Genomic DNA, 21,385 nt, shown 5'->3' with positions numbered 1-21,385 from the left:
ACTCACTTGAATTGAAAAAAGTTGAACCAGGCTCAACTTTGCAAGCCAATTGAATTCAACTGAGTTGATCATTTGACTTGCCCTATCTAAACCCAGCTTTACTCTAACAGGCACTGACTATCGCTTCTACCTACACGGTTAGAAAAAAGTACCCAAAATTAAGTTCTTTTCACTCATCTCGGCACTATAGTGCAGGAACCCAATAGTAGGTAAAGCGGGTCAAAGTTATTTTCATTTACTTTTGTGCAGTTCGTATGGAATTTTCCACTGGCTTTTTAGCCAAAAGTAAGTTAGTTGTGCCTAACAGTAGGTAAATATGATTATGCTCAACGTTGGGTTCCCACACTTTACTACCTCTGTTGGGTAGTTTTGCTCCTCTGTTTTTGATAACATTAGAAGGAGAAAAGGAGACAAACTAGTCAAAAGTAGGTTAAAGTGAACTGGCCGTTGGGTACTTTTTTCTAACCGTGTAGTGTAGATGAATTGCAGTTGTTTTGAAATTCTTCACTGTCAACAAACGAGTGATATGAACAAATGAGTTCATTATTCATCGACGAAGACGTGTTTATTGATATTCATCAACGCTTGAGTTTCCAACCCAAAATTGTCAAATCGGAAACGATCTTCAAAGCAAAAACGGCCATATCAAGTCTGCAAAAGCCAATAATTTTGTTCCACAACGGTATATTTGTGTAAAACGAAAAAAAAAATCATTTCGCATTTGCTACTCAAAATCATCCCCACCAAGATGATAATGAATATTGATGTGACAACAAAACAGTCTATAATGAAAACGCATCTTTGAATGAACAAAAACAATTGTTGACTTTGAAACTCAGCGGTTGCCTTGATCAAGAGCATGTTATCATGTCAAAATTCAAATTCATGCAGGTAGTTGGTTTATCTTTCAAGGTTGCCTTAACTTTCAGCTTATTTGAGTGTAGAAGAAATCAGTGGCAACATTTCAAACGGGCTTAATTGCTTTTGTAAACAATAGCTTTAGCCAATGATTTCTCGCGAATAAAAGCTCGCACACGGTAATTAATGACACCAACAAGTACCAGCTAGCATTGTTAATTTGGAAAGGTGAGCCAAGAGTATGCAAGAAATCAACGGCTAAAGCTATTGTTTACAAAATCAGTTACGCCCCCTTTTAAATGTTGACACTGAAATGATTTTTATCAGTACTGACCTCGATATAACGTAACTTTCATTTTTGACTTCCTTCGTCAGTATCTCCCAAATAACAATTGAATCATACAAATTATATTACCACTACGGAGGATTATGTCATCTGTCCGATGATGATTTTACTTAGCTTGTTTGAATTAGAGTCGGTGTATAATGAGTCACGCCAAGAGAAAAACAGTTGAACTCGCATTACGGTTTTCGAAAGATTCCCTTTCTTTTCACTTGGCAACAGAGGACTTCTGCATCAACTTTAAATGACTTCTAGCGAGGAAAAAAAGTAACGGCTGTAGTAAATAAATAAATCAGTGATTTTGTCAATTTATCTTAACGAAAAATAGTAGAAAATCTCACTAATAACCATTACAAAACGTATCGCATGACAAATGTAATGCTCCACGCAGTGATCATTTGTTCGATTATATTTACATTTAATTGCAATACCTTTCGTGGACCTTTCATAGCATCGTAATGCTTGTTTACTTCGCGCGATAGGTAGCCGGTTTGACAGTTCAATAGGTAGACTTGGCTTCACTCTTGGCGTGACTCATTTATACACCGACTCTAGTTTGAATGATCGTTTGCGAGACATCGGCGATGGAAGTTAAAAGTAACAGTTACGTTATATCGAGGAATACCTGTATTTCATTTCCGATTTTGAATTTGTGTCAAAATTTCTATAATTTCAATGTGAGCTGAAGAGCTGTTCTAAAGAATCGGCTTCCCTTAGTGAGCTGGACGGGTCAGATCCGCTCAGACAGGTGAGCTTTTTCGCCCACCTCTACTAGAGACATCGTCTCAGTCATAGTTGAACGGGTTGATCTTACGTTCTGATCTCCAGGACTATTATGGACTGGCTTCACAGTGTTGGAAACGTTCACCAAAACTCACTATGACTCGCAAACTTCTCCCTTGGTGAATTACATGAAATATCGCAAGCTTTTCCAACGCTGAGGCTACGTGCATCTTCTTGGACGTGATTTTTTAGTAAATATATTGACTACTTAAGTCGTGGTTGAAGTATATTGGAACTTATGTTTATATTTCTATTTATATTTATATTTTTTTGAACATGACTGTGTCCGAATCATGGGCTGTAGAACTATGATAAATGCCAGATTTGACGACATGTCTTCATTTTGAACACATCTGAAAACTGATCTTGAAAAAGAGTTCAAAGGGCTTTTTGAAATTCAAGCAGACAAGTGTAGTTTTGTTACTATTTAAATATTAAAGACATTGACTTCAAATTTGGAACTCCTTTTTGATGTTTACGACACATGCTGACTTGAACGTGAAACAATCGATAGAACTGTTTCCGTACATTGAAGATACGTTAGCAAATCGGCGATCATCTCTTTTGCCAGTGGTGGTGGGGGAAAATACCCCTCACCATCCCTCTCCAACAGGGGAGTTTGGTAAAGAAGATGATCAAACCGATTCGTGCCTTCCTGCAAATTGACCTTTACTCGTTTTCTACTCTCTATACACAATTCTCACACTGCCGTACTCTAACGGAACTATCAACTCTATGCTTTCATTTCCTCATCTATCGTTTAAAATGAACACTTTAAGTCTGATTTTTGTAGTTAAGCATCTCCAAAAAAATATCTGCAGTTTACTGAAGTCTTCGATTAGCTCGAGAACTTTTGAACCTGAAGTCTTGAAAAAATAATATCCAGGGAACTTTACTTATATACTCGTCTATCTGGAGATCTTCTGAAAGGATATTCTGTAGCTTATGCAAAGCTTCCTGAAAATCTTAAAACTTCCTTAAATTTTACAAAATGACCTCAACTTCTACGCAGCTCCCTGAATTTATTCCAAATTCCAATTCCACCCAACCAGGGGGATATAAGATTCGCTTACAATTATGAGGGATTCATCATGGGAGGATGTTGGTGGAGACCACTTGAACGGAGGATGAGGTATACCGAGCTACGGTCCAATGCAAGAAAATTGGAGACCGAAAAATGTGGAGTGTATAAGTGTGTAGTATACATGGATAGGCTAAAAGCGAATAAGAAGCGTTCATAGTACGATAATTTGATTTCGCATGCTTTTACTGCTGAGCGAGAATAGGAAAGAATCGAAACAAGTGTGTGCGTCGTTCTACAATGTTATAAATAAAATGCTTGGTGATATGGTCGAAAGTGGAATTGCCTGCAGAGGATTATAGGAAATGCTACTAACATTCAATGTAATAGATTTTTGGTTTGCGTGTAACATCTGGAAAATTCCTTGAAATTTAACGAAGTTCCCAAAACATCCAAGAAGATCATTGAATTTTTTTGAAGTAAGATCTCTGACAAACTGCTGCATAGTTCCCTGAACTAAAGTGACCCAAGGAGCGTTGCAAGCATTAAAGAGGTTTTATAGCAGTCTACAAGCCTAAATAATGGTCTATATATCCTTAAAAAAAAAACCAAACAAATTAAATGGGAAGGATCCCTGTAGTGCTTAGAAGATTGATGGACTATTTTTAGATCTTCCACAAATTTCCCTGAACTTTTTCAAAACTTCCTACACTTACGTCAATTTCACGCAGCTCCAATAGTAAATGCTACGAAATTCGCAAAACAACTATAAAATTGAGATAATTGACATATAGGGGAAACGCTCCTATAGTTGCGGTACGTTAGAAGCGTTAGGTTCCTATAGTTGTGCATGGAGACTCAATACACAACTATAGGAAACTAACGCTTCTAACGTACCGCAACTATAGGAGCGTTTACCCTACTGGCACTTTTACAATTTTGTATTGCTCACTTATTGATTTCTAAGTGCTAATTAAGATTTCAGATTGGTATTTTTTTTAATGCTCGTCATAGAATTTTAAAAGAATTTTTTTAATTAGGGTTAACTACCCCATTTCCGGCCGGTATGTTATTATAACTGATGGCTTCCAAATTTATTTACCTTTCCGTACAAGACCCGTACATGTAAGATTTGATAAGGAGAAACAAATTGATGAGATGCTGTTAAAAAACTAACACTGCTTCTTGACGCCAAACTCGGCCTACGGATTCTAAACTCGGCCTAACGCATTGAAACGCCATTGAAACGCCAATGAATTCACTTCGGCCTATTGGATGAAGATAAAGATTGATTCTGTTGGAGCGCTTCATTTGTATTTGAAAATATTGGGTGCAAACATTCATATCACGCGTTCTTATTGACTTTTTTCGGTAGCATTTGAACTAAATTATCGTACCAAACGCATAATTTACCTGTTAACGCCAAAATCATGGATTTATTTGATGTTTTTTGCTTGATAGGCCAACAATGGGTGCTTAGGCCGAAGTAGTAGTATTCATGGAACATTAAAGATTGTCTACGCTGTGTGATAATCAATTGAAAGAGACCGATTTATTGGTCGTCCTGCCTTGGCAGAGGCATTAAGCGATATAGATTTATTGTTTGTTTTTTTTTTTTACATACAGTAGATACATAATAACAGTGACAATTATAGATATAAAAGTGGTGAAATCTATAGGGTGTCCCAGAATGTCTAAGCACGATTAAAAAAACGATAACGTAACTCTGTTTACAGCAAATTCGATTTTTATTGCGTATGAATGTTCTCTATAGTATTCTCTTACAGTTAAACGTAGAAAATCCAAGATCCGATCAGTCATTAGCCAAGCAGCGGATTTTCGAAAGACTTTTCTCAGTCTTTCGCAAACTTTGTAACGAAATCCGCTGCCTTTACATGTTTTCGCAAATATGCTTTGGTAAGGGCCCAAAAAGTTTCGATTGGCCTGGCTTGGGGACAGTTTGGCGGATTTATCTCCTTGGCTACGAATTGGACCTTGTTGTAATTAACCGACCCCAAATCCGGCAAAACCAGTACTGAGGCGTCTTGTTTGCAAATCATGAGTAACAGACGCTTGTTAAAACACTCACGCACGTAAACATCGGTTGCCATTGTATCCTTTGTCACAAATAGCTGCCAAACCATAGCATTTTTACCAATTTTTTTGATAAAAATTGAATTGTCCGCGTGATCAAAACACTTCTACCATCACGAACGGTGTAGTTCTGATCACCAGGAAGACTTATGTAATCAAATTTAACGTATGATTCATCAGCAGCACCGATGGTGTAGTGGTAAGCGTGATTATCTCTCACCCCAGCAGGCCTGGGTTGAATCCCAGTCGGCGCAGCCGGGATGTTCTGAGTAATAACATCTCTGATCACGCCTTCCTTCGGGACCCCCGGTTCATGAGTTGATGGGTCGATAGGTAGGATCCAGATGTGGAAGCTGCCTCCCTGGCGTTGGTAGCATTGGTACTCAGCACGGAAAATCAAAGGAAAAAAAACGTATGATTCATTGTCCATAATCACGCACACCGATTATCCGCACATCAATTGGTCATATAACTTCCGAGCCCTCGGTTTGATGAATGCGGGTTGTTTTTCACTCCACTTTGGCTTTTTCTGCATCTTATAAGTCTTTAGACTCATTCTTGCCTTGGCCCGCTGGACGTCACTTTTCGAGGATCCCATTTTTTCCACGTATCGAACCGAAGCACATTTCTTGCTAGTGAAAGCTTGCAGGATTCCCGGTCCAGATTTTGGTCAACAGGGTTCGTCCAGATTTTTGATTGTCATGGAAAGTTGCTTGATCACCATACTTCCGAATCGCGTTTCGAACGGCTCCAAAGCTTAAACCTTCCAATTTCGCTAATTGACTCAGAGAAATTTTAAGGATAGTACACCATTTGTGCACGATCTGTTCGCGCTTTTCCGGAAAAATGCTTCGTATTTTCACGGAAATGTGAAGAACCGACACTAGTGATAGACGGAACTGTTGGTCGAAATGTAAGCAATGATTCAGCGTGATAATCACGTCATCTGAAACAAGCAGCGGTGTTCCAAAGTCGTGCTTAGACATTCTGGAACACCCTATATGGACTGGTTTAATAGCTACGTCATGCTTAGGATCGTCGCTTGCACGAACAATGGGGTTTCACCAGCGAAAAAAATATTTTCTATGGCCATTTTTTAATTTTCAATTAATACTTTTAACTAGTCTATTGCTCATTTCAATACTTTATTGCTTCTGAGCGAGTAGGTTTATTGGTAATTTCACATTAAACTATGGGAATTCTCCCTACTTTAAGTGTAGACGATTAAAAGTGAACGGAATTGAACCTGAGATAAATCTGGCATCACTGACTGCCAGCGTCTGGTGGCAAGATGAGAAAGAAGAACCTGCGAACAAACGAAAAAATGATCTCCGACTGCCATGAAAAATAAACAGTCCCGTTCCTTTGCCACCAGCGCAGCATTCAGATAGACGGTGCCAGTCAGTGCGGATACTGTGAGTGTTTCCATAGAGTAAATTAATTCATAATTTACTGGTGAGGGAGAAGCTTTGCGCGCAATGGATACAGTGAGTGCCAGCTAAATGCGCTTCGTCGCTGTCGTCCTTTTCAGTTTAAATGTGGAAATGAGCGCTACTTCATTCCGAGCTATGTCTACACGTTGCTGTAAGAATGTAACGCCTTGAAACAAGATAAGTTTTCTGTTGGGGAAAATTGCTGACAAGATCTAGATTCTAGAAAGATTCCACTCGTTCTGTATTAAACAATATGACTGCGGTAAGGAATGGGGCCTAATTAATCCAGCAGATGGAAATGAATTGAGATCATTTCAAGGAAAATTCTGAAAGCACAATTTTGGCCAGTGCCAAGCTTACAACAATGCAAACAAAGCTGAATTAAAATTTAAAGCTTACTATCTGTGTTTGGATTCAGAACAGCTTCAAATACGAGACGACTGCCTTTATCTTCAAAAAAAACTTCATAAAGAGCATGCATTTTGGAACAGACTACTATAAACTCTGCGATGTACAAGGATTGCGTTTCATCTGTGTTGGGGGATTTAGGTTCTTTGGTTGAGCTGAATACTCCGTTTGCCTTTCCGTGCTCCAAATATACACCTTGTAAGCCACCTCAGGTACCTTAGATCCTACGTTGTGTGTTTTTCCAGAATCGTACTATTTGTCCTTCCAATTCCGATCTTTTTCCGAATATCCTAGGTATCCTTTTGCTCCTCTTGTTTCCTTTCCTTCCACAATTGCAATAGAACTGAACCAATTCCACTTCCAAACACTTTATTTCAGAACCAAAGTTTAATACACTTTATTTGTACGGGTTTGTAAAGCGCGCGCATATATATATTTTTTGCCTTTATTCGTTCGCTATCGGTTGGCTAACTAACTTCACTGTTTCGTTATCTGTCTATCATACCTAGGAATTCATGTACTATCTCTTCGTGTTCTATTCGTATTGAGTGTTCATTTAGGTACTAATAGTGTAAGTATTTAGTGAGTGTCTTCTATATGTGGTGAATGTATAACAGTTCTGTATCAACCAGTGTTGTAAATTCAATTTTAAATAATTCAATTATTGCTTAATACTAAAACATCCAACATTTCCGCCCTCCTTGAAACTAAGTTTCAACATTCCTGAACAAGCCTTGCTTATGTTAGATAACGTTCAAAAATTTTGCTTAATCCCTATTCGATGAATTCAATTAATATCGGCAGAATCCTCGGTGGGTAACGGGCAGATGCGGTTTGCTGGACGCCTGTAGGTCCCTTTAGACGTCTTGATCGTCACCACTCGTATAACTCCGTCTGCGCCAGGGTGAACCTCGGTTATCCTCGCTAGGGGCCATTGAAGTGGTGGTAAGTTGTCCTCCCGAAGAATCACGATGCTGCCTACACGGATGGTGCTTGGTAGACGGTTCTTACTTGCTTCCTGAAGTCCAGTGATGTACTCTTGACTCCAACGCTGCCAGTATCGTTGGAACATCTGCTGCCGTTGCTGATAGTGGGCTAAGCGGTTAGTGGGTATGGCTGTAAGATCGGGATCGGGGAGGGCTTTCATAGAAGTCCCGATCAAAAAATGGGCTGGTGTTAGGGCATCGAGGTCTCTAGGGTCGTCTGATAATGGGGCTAGAGGTCTAGAGTTAAGGGCGGCCGATATTTGTACGAGCAGGGTGCAGAAGTTTTCATGACTCAATTGGTTCGTACCGACTTCCTTTTTCAGGCAACTTTTGGCGGAGCGTACTGCTGCCTCCCACAATCCACCGAAATTGGGGGCACGGGGTGGAATTAAATGCCAGGATATTCCTTGCTGTGACATTTCAGATCCAATAGCTTCTTGGGCAGCTTTGCTGTTGAGGCTCTTGTACAGTTCGTACAATTCGTGTTTAGAGCCTTGGAAATTTGTAGCATTATCTGAATGGATCTGCGATGGAAGTCCATGGTGTCCAATGAATCGGTGAAGTGCAGATAAGAATCCAGCAGTTGACAGGTCCATGACTAGTTCCAGGTCTATCGCTTTGGTCGTAAAGCATATGAAAACTGCAATGTAACATTTCGGTGGGGCTGCTCGACGGTGAGGGGGCTTTAAATAGAAGGGTCCACAAAAGTCCACGCCAGTTATGAGAAACGGCCGAGCTGGGCGTACTCGCGTAGATGGAAGCTGTCCCATCGGTTGTTCAATCGATGTGGGGCTCGACCGGAAGCACCGATGGCACATTCGAAGTACAGAACTGACGACTCTTTTGCCATGAATTGGCCAGAATTCCTGCCTTGTAGCAGCGAGCGTAGCTTGCTGTCCTCCGTGGTGTGTTTGAAGATGATAGTATTTGATGAGTAGGCGAGTGAAGACATGTGATTTTAGTAATACCGCTGGATGAATTGTCGCATAGTTCTCCAGCGAGTGTCGTAGTCGTCCGCCAACTCTGATAATGCCACCCTTGTCTAGGAAAGGGCATAAAAGCTTTAACGGTGATTTATGTGGAACTTGATAGCGCCTTTTCAAGGAGTTGATTTCTTCCAAGAAACATTCTTCTTGAACCAGCCGCACGAGGGCCATTTTTGCAGAGTTTATCTCATGGACACTCAAAAATAACGAAGTGTTTCTTTGGGTGGATTTTCGACAGTTGGCAGCAAACCGTAAGCATAATGCGACTATTCTGACTAACGGAAGAAATGAAGATCGAAGAGTGAAGAAGATGTTGGGCTCTTTCGAGGCAGTGGTTGCTTGAACGACGACTCGGGGTTCCAGATCTACTTCTTCAGGTACGGATCCAGGACATTCCGTCAGCCATTCTTTCGGCGCCAGCTTCAACCATGACGGTCCGTGCTTCCAACGATCACTTTCCAAGAAATCCTCAATGGTCATTCCACGTGAAACCAGATCTGCGGGATTCTCCTTACCGGATACATGTAGCCATGGGTGTCCATAGGTGGTTGTTTGTATAGTCGAAACACGGTTTGCTATGAAGGTTTTCCACGAATTTGGCGGAGCTTTCAACCAATGCAGAACAACAGTTGAGTCCGACCAGAAAAATGCCTGCACTCTATCTAGTGCGAGGGCCCCAATAACTGTCTGATATAGATGCGCAGCTTCTCTAGCTGCGCATAGTTCTAATCTCGGGATCGTGAATCGTTTTAAGGGAGCGACCCGAGATTTCGAGGACAAAAGCTCAATGCGTACGTTGCCCTGTTGATCCATGGAACGCACATATAAGCAGGCTCCGTACGCAAGATCGGAGGCGTCAGCGAAACAGTGGAGCTGTACGTCGACGTAGTCTGGGATGAAGGAGAACCTGGGTATGCTGAATTCTGCTAATTTGAACAGTCGGCGATGGAAATCCGTCCACTTTTGCTGTAGTTGTGGTGGTACTGGGGAATCCCATCCTGTTTGCAGTAGCACCAGCTCTTGCATAATTATTTTTGCAGTCACCACTAAGGGAGATATCAATCCTAGGGGATCGAATAGTTTGGCTATTGCAGATAATATGCGCCTTCTGGTCCATTCTCCTTCTTCCTCTCCAACATTATATAAGAACCTAAGCTGGTCCGCTTTCGGTTCCCAAGTAATCCCTAGCGTTTTAACCTTTTCATCGGGATTCAACTCAAAGGTTATTGTAAGATCAGTACCCAACTGGTCCTCAGGAATACCGGATAGGACTTCAGGCTGATTCGAGCACCATTTCCGGATTGGAAATCCTCCTTTGGCCATCAACGATGTCAATTTTTTTCTAAGCTCGATGGTTTCGACGACATTTGCGGATCCTCCAATATAGTCGTCGACGTAAAAATCCTTTTGTAGCGCTAGGCGAGCTTTAGTACCTTCAACTCCTTCATCTTCAGCCAGCTGTTGTAGTGCCCGGGTTGCCAGAAAAGATGACGGTGTAAGCCCATACGTTACGGTCAGCAACTCGTAAACATCTATGGGATCATCCTTCGTGAAGCGAAAAAATATCCGTAGACGAAGAGTGTCATTAGCGTCCTGAAGTACCTGCCGATACATTTTTTCCACATCTCCCACAAGCGCCACTTCATGCTTGCGGAAGCGTATCAGGAGATTTAGCAGATTATCCTGAATTACAGGTCCCTTCAGAAGAACATCGTTGAGGGAGTATCCGCTGTCTGTACGTGCCGATGCGTCAAATACGACGCGCACTTTTGTAGTTGTGCTTGATTCTTTTATCACCGCGTGGTGCGGCAAATAAAACACCTTCCGTTGACCTACTCCGTTGGCCTCTGCCTGCAGTTCCGTTGTCGTTAGCCTTCGCATGTGCCGCATGTCCACGTACTCCTTCATGAAAGCGTGGTATGGTTCCTTCATATCCGGGTGCCGTTCCAACCGATTCTCCAATTTCTTGTACCTGTCCAACGCCGTTGCTCGTGATTCTCCCAACATCCGGTCCCAGCTATTTTGTTTCGGCAGCTGCACGATATACCGGCCATCTGCTGCTCTGGAATGCGTACTCTTGAAATGCTCCTCGCAGTCTTGTTCCTCCTTTGACCATGCAGGTCGATCGTCGCAGCTTTCTACTCTCCAGAACTTCTCCAATAGATCTTCGATTCTCTCGATTGGGGTGACTGCCGTGCAACATCGAACTGACTGTTTCTGCTGTAGACTTTCATCACGTCCGGATACAATCTACCCGAATACCGAATCCACGAGTATTGGCAGCTTTGGACCCAACACCATTCTTTTCACCTCTCTATCGCGCAGGAAACTGAAGAAATGTTCCGCTCCTAGTAGCAAATCAATGCGGCCGCTTTTGTTGAATTGTGGATCCGCCATCTGCAGGTCATGAGGAATATTCCAATGCTTGATAGGACTCGTAACCAAAGGAAGTTCAGATGTCACTCGCTGCAAAACCAGGAAATCCAATTCAATAGAGAACTCGGTGACTCTGGACTTAACCGTTGTATTCACTGCATGTCTTGCCGTCGATTCCGATTGTCCAACTCCTGTTATGGGAACGCATATTGCTCGACGTTTAAGCTTCAGCATTTGGCAAAGTCGTTCGCTCATCACATTGACCTGCGATCCATTATCCAGCAACGCTCGGGTCAGCTGTGTACCACCATTTTGATCCCGTATCGCCACGACCACTGTTGAAAGGAACACCTTGGAACTCAAAATTTCCTTTTTCGTTCCAACGCTATATGATCCGACTGCGACTCCTTCGGCTGCTTCGATTTGTTCTTCTTCCGCTGTTTCTGCTGCAACGTGAGGCCTAGCTGCGTCGCTTTTGCCATTGCTGCCTCCTCCATTACCAGGTTGAAACCCCGGATGTATCAAAGTGTTGTGCTTCTTCCCACATGTCTTGCAGCTAAACCTTGACGAGCAGTCACGAACCCAGTGACCCGTTTTGAAGCAGTTGCTGCATAGCCGTTTTCCGTTGACAAAGTCCAACTTTTCTTTTAGTCCAAAACCCTGGAATTTTGCGCACCGTACCAAATAATGCAATTCACCACAACATTGGCAGGTTGGATCACTTTTTCCGCCCTCCGTAGACGTTTGTACAGTCACGCGCTCTCGTTTAGCCGCCGCCTTGGGATGAGCAGAGCCGTGATTGATGGTGTTGGATAACACAGCTTCCAAAACCCTCGTTCTTTTCTCCAGAAAGTCCACCAATACCGCGAACGTAGGTTCCCGTAACGATGCAGCGTGATCCTCCCATAGCTGCAGAGTATGCGCATCCAGCTTTGAACACATCCAATGGATGATCATCGATCCCCAGTGCTCCGTCTTTTCGCCCAGCTGCTTCAAAATCTTCAGCCGTTGATCGAACTCGTCCACCAGTCCATGTATTCGCCCAGCCGACTCCTTCTCGATCCTTGGGAATTCCATCAATGCCTGAAGATGGCGCTTCTTCAGCAAATATTCATTCGAGTACCGCTTGGTGATGGTGTCCCATGCTATTATGTAGTTTCCGTTTGTGATCATTAGAGACTCGATCAGTTTAGCTGCTTCCCCTCTCAGTGCAGACTTCAAATAATGAAATTTTTGCACGTCGCTGAGTTCATTTGAGTCGTGAATCAGCGACACGAACGTAGATTTGAAAGATAGCCAGCCCTTGTAATCCCCGTCAAACTCTGGTAATGAAATTTGTGGAAGCCGAACCCCTGTGTGCACACCCAATGAAGCATTATTCCGACCAAGAGTATTATCCAAATTTGCTGCTGGTGTAGTAGGTTCTAATTTACTCAAAAAAGCAGCCCGAATCGCATAATATTGCTCTTCGAAGTCGACGTATGCTTTGCTCGAGACGGCTAATACATAGGTGTAACAGTCGGAAGAAGTGTTAGTTTGTTTACTTAAATGAACCATGCCCATTTTGTTATGGCATGTTTGCTATACGAAATGCGCCTCGTGTTTATTAGCGAATTTCACATCAAAGATTGATTAATTGAGTAGGAAATAAGTTTGGCACGGCATTTGTGACCAGCATACACCTTCCGGTAGTATGAAACAGGTCAAAAACTGTTCAAATCCGCAGATAAAATTTTTGTTTTGAATTTCTGTATAGCAAAATAGTGAACTTTTCGTGAACATTAACGGCAAAGAACTCACCAACACTGGGAGACTGTGAGTTCCTGCCCACCTGTTCATTTTCCATCGTGTGCTTTGCTAGTCTCCGCCTCTACTTCGCCTTTCGCATCTAGCTCAGATATTTCGTCCTGCAAATCGTTAAAATCCTCCCAAGATGCCTCTAACTTATCCAACCTGGATTGAACATGCCCTTGTTTACTTTCCGGATCATATGCATCCAAAAATTGCTTATGCCGATCCAAAGCAGCAAAAATGCGCTCGCGCTTCTTAAGCTTTTCCTTAAGTTTTGTAGCCATACCCACACTATCAGATAAGTAACGTTCCACAAGCAAAGGTCCGGAAAAGATAGACAAAAACAGACCCAGGAAGTACCGCTGATAGGACTATAAAGTCAATGGACAGTCACTCACCTGAGACCTGTCGAATTCAGGCCTTGTATAAATTTCAAATGCGCCAGCTATCAGCCCTCCGCAACCATATACGGTCCTTTGCTTCGTTACTTTCCAATGATAACCGTTGCAAAATTTGCAAAGGATGATCGCTGTAGCCTGTCAACAATAGGCCTTGATTTTAATTTATATTCTCGCCTCACGCTTCCCAAAACCGTTTAAGCATATGCATGTGAAGTACTCAACGTACTCCTCGATCCAGCAAAAATCGCTTTCCGCCAATCGCCCAAGTCAACCTTCCTTGCCAACGGTTTGATCGTATCTGCCGTGTATGGGTCCTCACCAGCTCTGGTCTTCACCGCCCGACGTCATATGATCCCTTTCGTAACTAATCTCGTTGTAAACACTCCAACGAATATATCATGTAGAGATGTCTCCGTTCCGCAGGTATATGAAATTGGTGAAAGAGATCCAAGTAGCACAACAAACAAAAAGGGTAAGCTTGGACAGGCACTCACCTGAGGCCTGTCAACAATAGGCCTTGTATAATATAGGGGAATTTACGTATTCTCGTCAATCTAAGCAGCGTCTGCACTTCTACTAGCATTTTCTCAGCGTCACGCACATATATGATGTGTCTGTTTGTTTACATTCATCTACTGCTTGCTTCTCTATCCATTCCAATCGACAGAATTTTTCAAAACGTTTTGAAAGCGTTTTTACAACGCTCCAAACTTCTCAGGTGAGTGTGACTATTGTCGGCAGCCTCTTTTTCTTCGGCAACCTTCCCATTAGAACTGCGTGTTAACCAGCTGTTCTATTATCGGCAACTCGAAATCAACCCCATTTTGTAGTGCGTATGCTTTATTTGAAGTTAAATGTAGCATTACTGGATTGCTCGATCGTTCAAATATAATCAGATTGAAGCTGAAAGGCTAAACAATCGTTTGGAAACAATCAGGGAAGTGCGTTGATGGGAAAACATAGTGAAATTAACGTTTAAATTTTGGTTGCCGAAAACAGTCAATGGGTGCCGAAGCCAACATTTACCCTATATAGCAGGAACCAGCAATACCCAATACGAATGTATATACCTTGCTCGGTAACCGTTATCCGGATCCACGATGGAAAATGAACAGGTGGGCAGGAACTCACAGTCTCCCAGTGTTGGTGAGTTCTTTGCCGTTAATGTTCACGAAAAGTTCACTATTTTGCTATACAGAAATTCAAAACAAAAATTTTATCTGCGGATTTGAACAGTTTTTGACCTGTTTCATACTACCGGAAGGTGTATGCTGGTCACAAATGCCGTGCCAAACTTATTTCCTACTCAATTAATCAATCTTTGATGTGAAATTCGCTAATAAACACGAGGCGCATTTCGTATAGCAAACATGCCATAACAAAATGGGCATGGTTCATTTAAGTAAACAAACTAACACTTCTTCCGACTGTTACACCTATGTATTAGCCGTCTCGACCGAGTCCAGCCGAATCCAACCGATGCTCAGATGAACCAATCTGACTGTGCTCTGGGTGTTGATCAGACCAAATCAAAACAAACTTTCGATTCGTAGATCAGTTTGATGTTGTTCTTCGATTAATCCACACGTATCGACGTTCAATGTCCCGACTGTTTGAATACCCCACAGTGCGCTTAGTTTCAAAGACTAATCGATGTTTGTCATTCACTAATCGTCCTGACTCCAGTGTAGAATGTAGCATTCAATTGTCGAAGTGTTGCTACGTCGCGTTGTATATCGCCAATCGCACGACCACAAAAGTTGCAGTTAGCCCCACAATATTGTGTAAAATGATCCGTTGGGTGGTATAAGTAAAGGGAGCTGATTAACTTGCCGTTGAAATATTTCACCGCAATTGTCTCCTCAAACTGCCAGCAAACATGGCCTTGGCGCCATCCAAGTCCTCGTAACAATACGACAATGATCCAATTGTCCTCAGCACCGACGCTTCCCTACTCAACCGTTGATCCTGGTCACGGCACCAATGTTGGGGGATTTAGGTTCGTTGGTTGAGCTGAATACTCCGTTTGCCTTTCCGTGCTCCAAATATGCACCTTGTAAGCCACCTGTGTTTTTCCAGAATCGTACTATTTGTCCTTCCAATTCCGATCTTTTTCCGAATATCCTAGGTATCCTTTTGCTCCTCTTGTTTCCTTTCCTTCCACAATTGCAATAGAACTGAACCAATTCCACTTCCAAACACTTTATTTCAGGACCAAAGTTTAATACACTTTATTTGTACGGGTTTGTAAAGCGCGCGCATATATATATTTTTTGCCTTTATTCGTTCGCTATCGGTTGGCTAACTACGAGACGGCTAATACATAGGTGTAACAGTCGGAAGAAGTGTTAGTTTGTTTACTTAAATGAACCATGCCCATTTTGTTATGGCATGTTTGCTATACGAAATGCGCCTCGTGTTTATTAGCGAATTTCACATCAAAGATTGATTAATTGAGTAGGAAATAAGTTTGGCACGGCATTTGTGACCAGCATACACCTTCCGGTAGTATGAAACAGGTCAAAAACTGTTCAAATCCGCAGATAAAATTTTTGTTTTGAATTTCTGTATAGCAAAATAGTGAACTTTTCGTGAACATTAACGGCAAAGAACTCACCAACACTGGGAGACTGTGAGTTCCTGCCCACCTGTTCATTTTCCATCGTGGGCTAACTAACTTCACTGTTTCGTTATCTGTCTATCATACCTAGGAATTCATGTACTGTCTCTTCGTGTTCTATTCGTATTGAGTGTTCATTTAGGTACTAATAGTGTAAGTATTTAGTGAGTGTCTTCTATATGTGGTGAATGTATAACAGTTCTGTATCAACCAGTGTTGTAAATTCAATTTTAAATAATTCAATTATTGCTTAATACTAAAACATCCAACAATCTGTTTAAACTAATCAGCATACAAGGAATTCACAGTTTTCCAAAGTTGAATGTTCATGGCACGTTTTCACATTTATGGATTTATCACACTGCATATTTACTGTCAGTGCCACCATGATCGATTTTCCTCTCACAAAACAGAACACGTGCCATTTAGATTTGTCCACATTTCATCCGTTTCATGTCTACCGGCTGAATACACCCGCCGTCTGGATGGCGGCACGGTCCTGTCCGTGTTTCAGTCACGAAAACCTAGACGACAATAGCACCACTAGCAAAACTCCTGTGATCCACGATCCGGAACACTTTCATGTTTACTTTCACTAGTTTACACCCACAGAGACACCGTTCATATGTCCAGGGTACCGCAGTCGCATTGCCGTCATCACCTAGGTGTTGACATAACCTAAAAAAAAACTTACTACTCACCGGCTTAGGTCCTACTACAGGAGCTTCTGAGAAAAACCACGACTATGTGTACAACTGACGACGAGTGCACCATATGTGGCGAACGGGAAACCAAAGCTGAAAACTATTCATTGACACGTTTTCAGGTGACAGAGAAAATAGGTTCGGTTTTCGATTGCTGAACAACACAGCTATTGAAGCAGGATTTCCCATATCCAGAAAATGTTGCGCTATTTTAGGCTGGAACTATCAGTTCGAGTGTATCTCCAATATTAGTTATTCCAAATGACAAGGTTTATTCCAAATGACAAGGATGCAAACGTATTCTACCAGCACACCAAACGTTCTTGACAATTCAACTTGCTTCCAGAGTGAACTTCTGCAGTTGTCGAATCGCACATTAGATATCCTAATTCCGGTTGATGTCCCACACATTGTGCCAGATTTTTTATCCCACGTTAAACCTCTAAATCAACCCATCCGTAGTAGCGAATCCGTTTTTCCATTCTTTTCAAGTTCAGCACGGTGTAAATGTGTAGATAAACAGACGATCCTGCACGACCGTACGGTTCGTTCGACTGGCGCTTCAACAAGCGACTTCCTACGTAGAGGTTAGGTTAGTTGTACCGCGGGCGTGGACACTAAAACAAAAAAATAAAAGCCATCAGACACGTCGCACGTTCCGCGGAATGGCGCGCAATGCACACCCAACACACACTGCATATGTGTGTCATCATCGTTTTTAAGTACGTGCTCCGTGACATACTGTCATACATATCTAGCTACCAGCCCCATTGAGTGAGTCACTGTGTCACACACGTACCCGGGTTGCATTTATTGTGCTCCGCTTGCTTGGTCCGCTGGGTGAGGAGGAAGGATAACAGCCAGCAGCGCCAGGACCAACCCAACTAGGTACCTAAGTATACATTGAACGGAATGATACGACCAGCATTCACTTGAATCGGAGTCGGCAAAGTTCAACGAGCGGCGCAGCCTTTTGGAACGAGTTTCGTCGAGTGAAAAAAGAAGATATTTTACGTTTTTCTTTCTTTCAAATTATGGCATGAACCCAAATGGAATGCCTAAGTGCCCGCGATGATACGTGACGGTGATAATGAAGTCGCTTGGATGTATCAATGTGTATGTTTGACGGTGGAAGTTGGGCTGGATAATATGTTGAATTTGAGCTGCGACTACTCGCAGCTGCATCATAAGTGATGATATAAAGTTTGTTTTGGAAACAGCTTTTAATGACATTCGACAGATCGTTTTTTCCACTGTCAGGGAAAAATGGTAACTTCGCAGACATTAAAGAGCATTCGCTAAACAAATGTAACACCTAAAATCAGTACTTAGGGAAATGTCAATTGTCACTCAAGACAATGGTTACCCCAATTCGCAGATTTTTTTTTTCGAGATGATATTTTTTAATTTTTTTTTTTTCTGTAAAATAAGACAAAAAGAGCAATTTTGCTAAAATTTTTCTATATCAATCAGAACACAGCATATTAATAATTGTCTATGGAAAACAAAGCTATTTTAAAGTTTTCAAGTAGCGTAACTAACCCATATAATTCGAAACCGTAGGTTATGTGCGATCATGATTATAAATTAAACATAACTATTTCGCGGCTTTTAGTATTAGGGGAAGGAAAAATGTGTGGAAAGCGCAAATTGAGCTAAGTATTGCGTATGAAGTGGATGAATTCCTGGTCGTTTTTTTTTTTTTTTTTGGTATTCGAGCATTGATCTCACTATCGTATTGATGTTTTAACAAGTTTAACTCTTCGTATGTGCCAAAAAAAATCAAATTGTCATATCTCAGCAAAAGTTCAACGGATTTTGAAAACTTCAAATTCTTTATGAAGTAAATTTTATGTGCCCTCAGTTTAACTAATCAAAGTTGATCTAAGGGAGGGGCCAGAGATGGTTATATCACCAGATCCCAACCAAATAGAATGTTGCTTCCATCTGCAAAGATATTCAAGAATACAAGGTCTTCAATGATCAAGTTCCGCCATCTTATATACACATTATGTAACGTTATCTATAGATCCAGCTCATATGGATGGTTCCCGTCCTCAGCAAAGTTGTTGATATGGACAGTACCTATCTTATGAAAAATAGTTTAGTTAAGAATTCACTCACCAGGCAGCGCAAGTGTGACATTCATTTTGAATTATTTGCCCTAACTTAGCATATGGACTAGATAGAAGGTTTCCGTCTAGGGTAAAGTTGTTCAGATGGACTAGACCTATCACTATTGATGATCAAGTGACTGATATGAACCGTATCTTATTTTTTAGATATTACCGGAAGAGTGGATGGAAGGTGTCGTATGCCCAATATACAAAAAGGGTTATAAGTTGGATTGCTGCAACTACCGCGCGATCACACTGCTGAGCGTCGTCTACAAGGCGGAGATGCCAGATTTACAGGCTTTTAATTTTTCATATACATTTTTTTTTTCGTTATAGACATTTACAGACTTTTAAGTTTTTTTTCACAGATATTTAAAGACTTTTGTAATAAATGTTAAATTTTAAAATTTATTTGATTTCACTGTTTTATATATTTTATAAAATTATACATGCGATGCATTTTGCAACACGCATTAGAAATTCGCGGGTTTGCAAATCCATCAGACGAACGAGCTGTCACTGTTATAGACGGCCATAGTTATAGACCTATGCTGCCATGTTGTATCCAAAACGAGCATTTTCCATACGATTTGACGGTTTGTTTGGATACGTCAACTCACGTTGTCCGGTCTATAGATTGACAGTCTATAGTTTAGTGTAGTATAGTATAGTGTAGTATAGTATAGTGTAGTAGACTGATGCAAAATTTGACTTTTTCGCTCCACAGTGCTTAAATGGTTTCAAATCGGGTCCTGATTAGCCTGTCAAAGTTACAACTCATTTGGTTAGAAACAGACTTCGCACAAGCCATTTGAAGTTTACATGTAAATTACTATAAGAAATCTCAACTTTTTGTTCATTGCCTTCTAGTCTTTTTCCATATAAAGCTGCGAAACAGTTCGATAGCTATTCTTATAGAAAATTTTCTCAGCTACAACTTTGTTCAAGATTTTGTCTATGTAAAACGAGACAGGAAAAAGTTATTAATTATTTAAGAGATTGGTAAACTTATGACATGATCAAGCAGCTGCTCTTTAGGCAACACTGTATTTTACAGTGTGACATAGTAGCCATGATTTGTGTGTCTTATTCAACGCCCCAGAAACACCAATGTTGCCTGCTGAGCAGTTGATTGAGCATGATCAATTCAAACATCAGCGCATTGAACCATTGATAACTTTCGATCCTTGCATTTAATTAAAAAGTGGCCTTCAGCAAAGTTGTAGCTGGGATAATTTCCTATAAGTACAGTTCAAAACTTTCAAAGCAGACTGATATGGTTAATTATTAGATAGACATGAACAAAAATCTTTGTTTTACCATAGTAATTCCCATCAGTGCTGTAAATTCTCCTTTGGTTTGTTTTTTTTCCGTCGATCTTGTTTTCCGTGCTGAGCACCAATGCTACCGACGTGCCAGGAAGGCAGCTCCCACACCTGGACCCTACCTATCGACCCATCAACTCATGAACCGGGGACCAACGGCTTTACTTCCCATCCGAAGGAAGGCGTGATCAGAGATGTTATGCCTCAGAACATCCCGGCGGCGCCGACTGGGATTGAACCCAGGCCTGTTGGGGTGAGAGGTAATCACGCTTACCACTACACCACCGGCGCCGTTACTGCTGTAAATTCTCAAAATCATTTGAACATTTTTGATGAAAATGAGAAAAGTAGCTATTCGCTATCAAAGGGGACCTCCTCCGAACGGGTGATATCAGTTGCTTAGTCATTTGACGAAGGCATGGATCATTCTCATTTGAGAAACGCTATACATCATTCGATTGAGTGTAACCTACACACAAACGGAGCTCTGGTCGACATTCCGGCGAAAAAGCTAAGCCAACCCGACACCAACCTGACTTCTATCAAACCCCAACCCGATGTTGACCCGACATTGACCTGACATAAACCCAAAATTGACCCGACATTAACACGACATTGGGTCGACATCGACCTTAAGTTAGCCTTACATTGATCCGACATCGGTTCGACTTGTCTGTTCGGGACCATTTTCCTGGATTTCTTCCATACTCCACTGTCGTATATCAAATGATACTGAGTGACTCAATTGGCAGTGACAATGAGCTTCGAATGACAAAGGGGCTCTTCAAATTATGGTCATGTGAGAATTCGTTTACACAGAATTGATTGAATGGTTGTAGTGGTTCATCTTCAATCGAATGATATGGAAATTTACAGCACTGATTCCCACACAAACTTCAAATGGTTTGTGCCATCTCAGTTTCTCACCAAATGGGTTCAAATTTTGAGAGGTTAGTCAGGATCCGATTTGGAATCGTTTAAGTATTGTGGAGCGAAAATTTCAAATTTTGCATCACTCTAATAGTATAGTATAGTGTAGTATAGTATAGTGTAGTATAGTATAGTGTAGTATAGTATAGTGTAGTATAGTATAGTGTAGTATAGTATAGTGTAGTATAGTATAGTGTAGTATAGTATAG

General features: G+C 41.4%; 1 protein-coding gene across 1 annotated transcript; it reads right to left on the bottom strand.

The window, feature by feature from the left end:
• Positions 1-7,727: 7,727 nt before the first annotated feature.
• Positions 7,728-12,461, bottom strand: LOC135712078 (uncharacterized). The gene is made up of 3 exons (XM_065235059.1): positions 11,223-12,461; positions 10,154-11,162; positions 7,728-8,056 (listed from the first exon to the last, which is right to left on the bottom strand). Exons 1-3 carry the CDS (start codon positions 12,459-12,461, stop codon positions 7,728-7,730), a joined length of 2,577 nt encoding a protein of 858 aa, XP_065091131.1.
• Between the last annotated feature and the right edge of the window lie 8,924 nt (positions 12,462-21,385).

Source organism: Ochlerotatus camptorhynchus, unplaced genomic scaffold (genome assembly GCF_037179485.1).
Source record: "Ochlerotatus camptorhynchus isolate MF236.1 unplaced genomic scaffold, CSIRO-AGI_Acam_v1.1 ptg000457l, whole genome shotgun sequence".
In the NCBI taxonomy this organism is placed as follows: Eukaryota; Metazoa; Arthropoda; class Insecta; order Diptera; family Culicidae; genus Ochlerotatus; species Ochlerotatus camptorhynchus.
This window is presented reverse-complemented; position numbering and strand designations above follow the sequence as displayed.

Bases quoted from the DNA above. Each gene is read 5' to 3' on its own strand.
- LOC135712078 (XM_065235059.1), bottom strand. From the start codon at position 12,461: ATGATCACAAACGGAAACTACATAATAGCATGGGACACCATCACCAAG. The intron at 11,163-11,222 runs GTGAAAAGAATG...GTATTCGGGTAG, and splicing joins GTTTCCTGCGCGATAGAGAG to ATTGTATCCGGACGTGATGA. The intron at 8,057-10,153 runs GTACTGATCTTA...CCGATCTTACAG, and splicing joins TATTCCTGAGGACCAGTTGG to CCATACCCACTAACCGCTTA.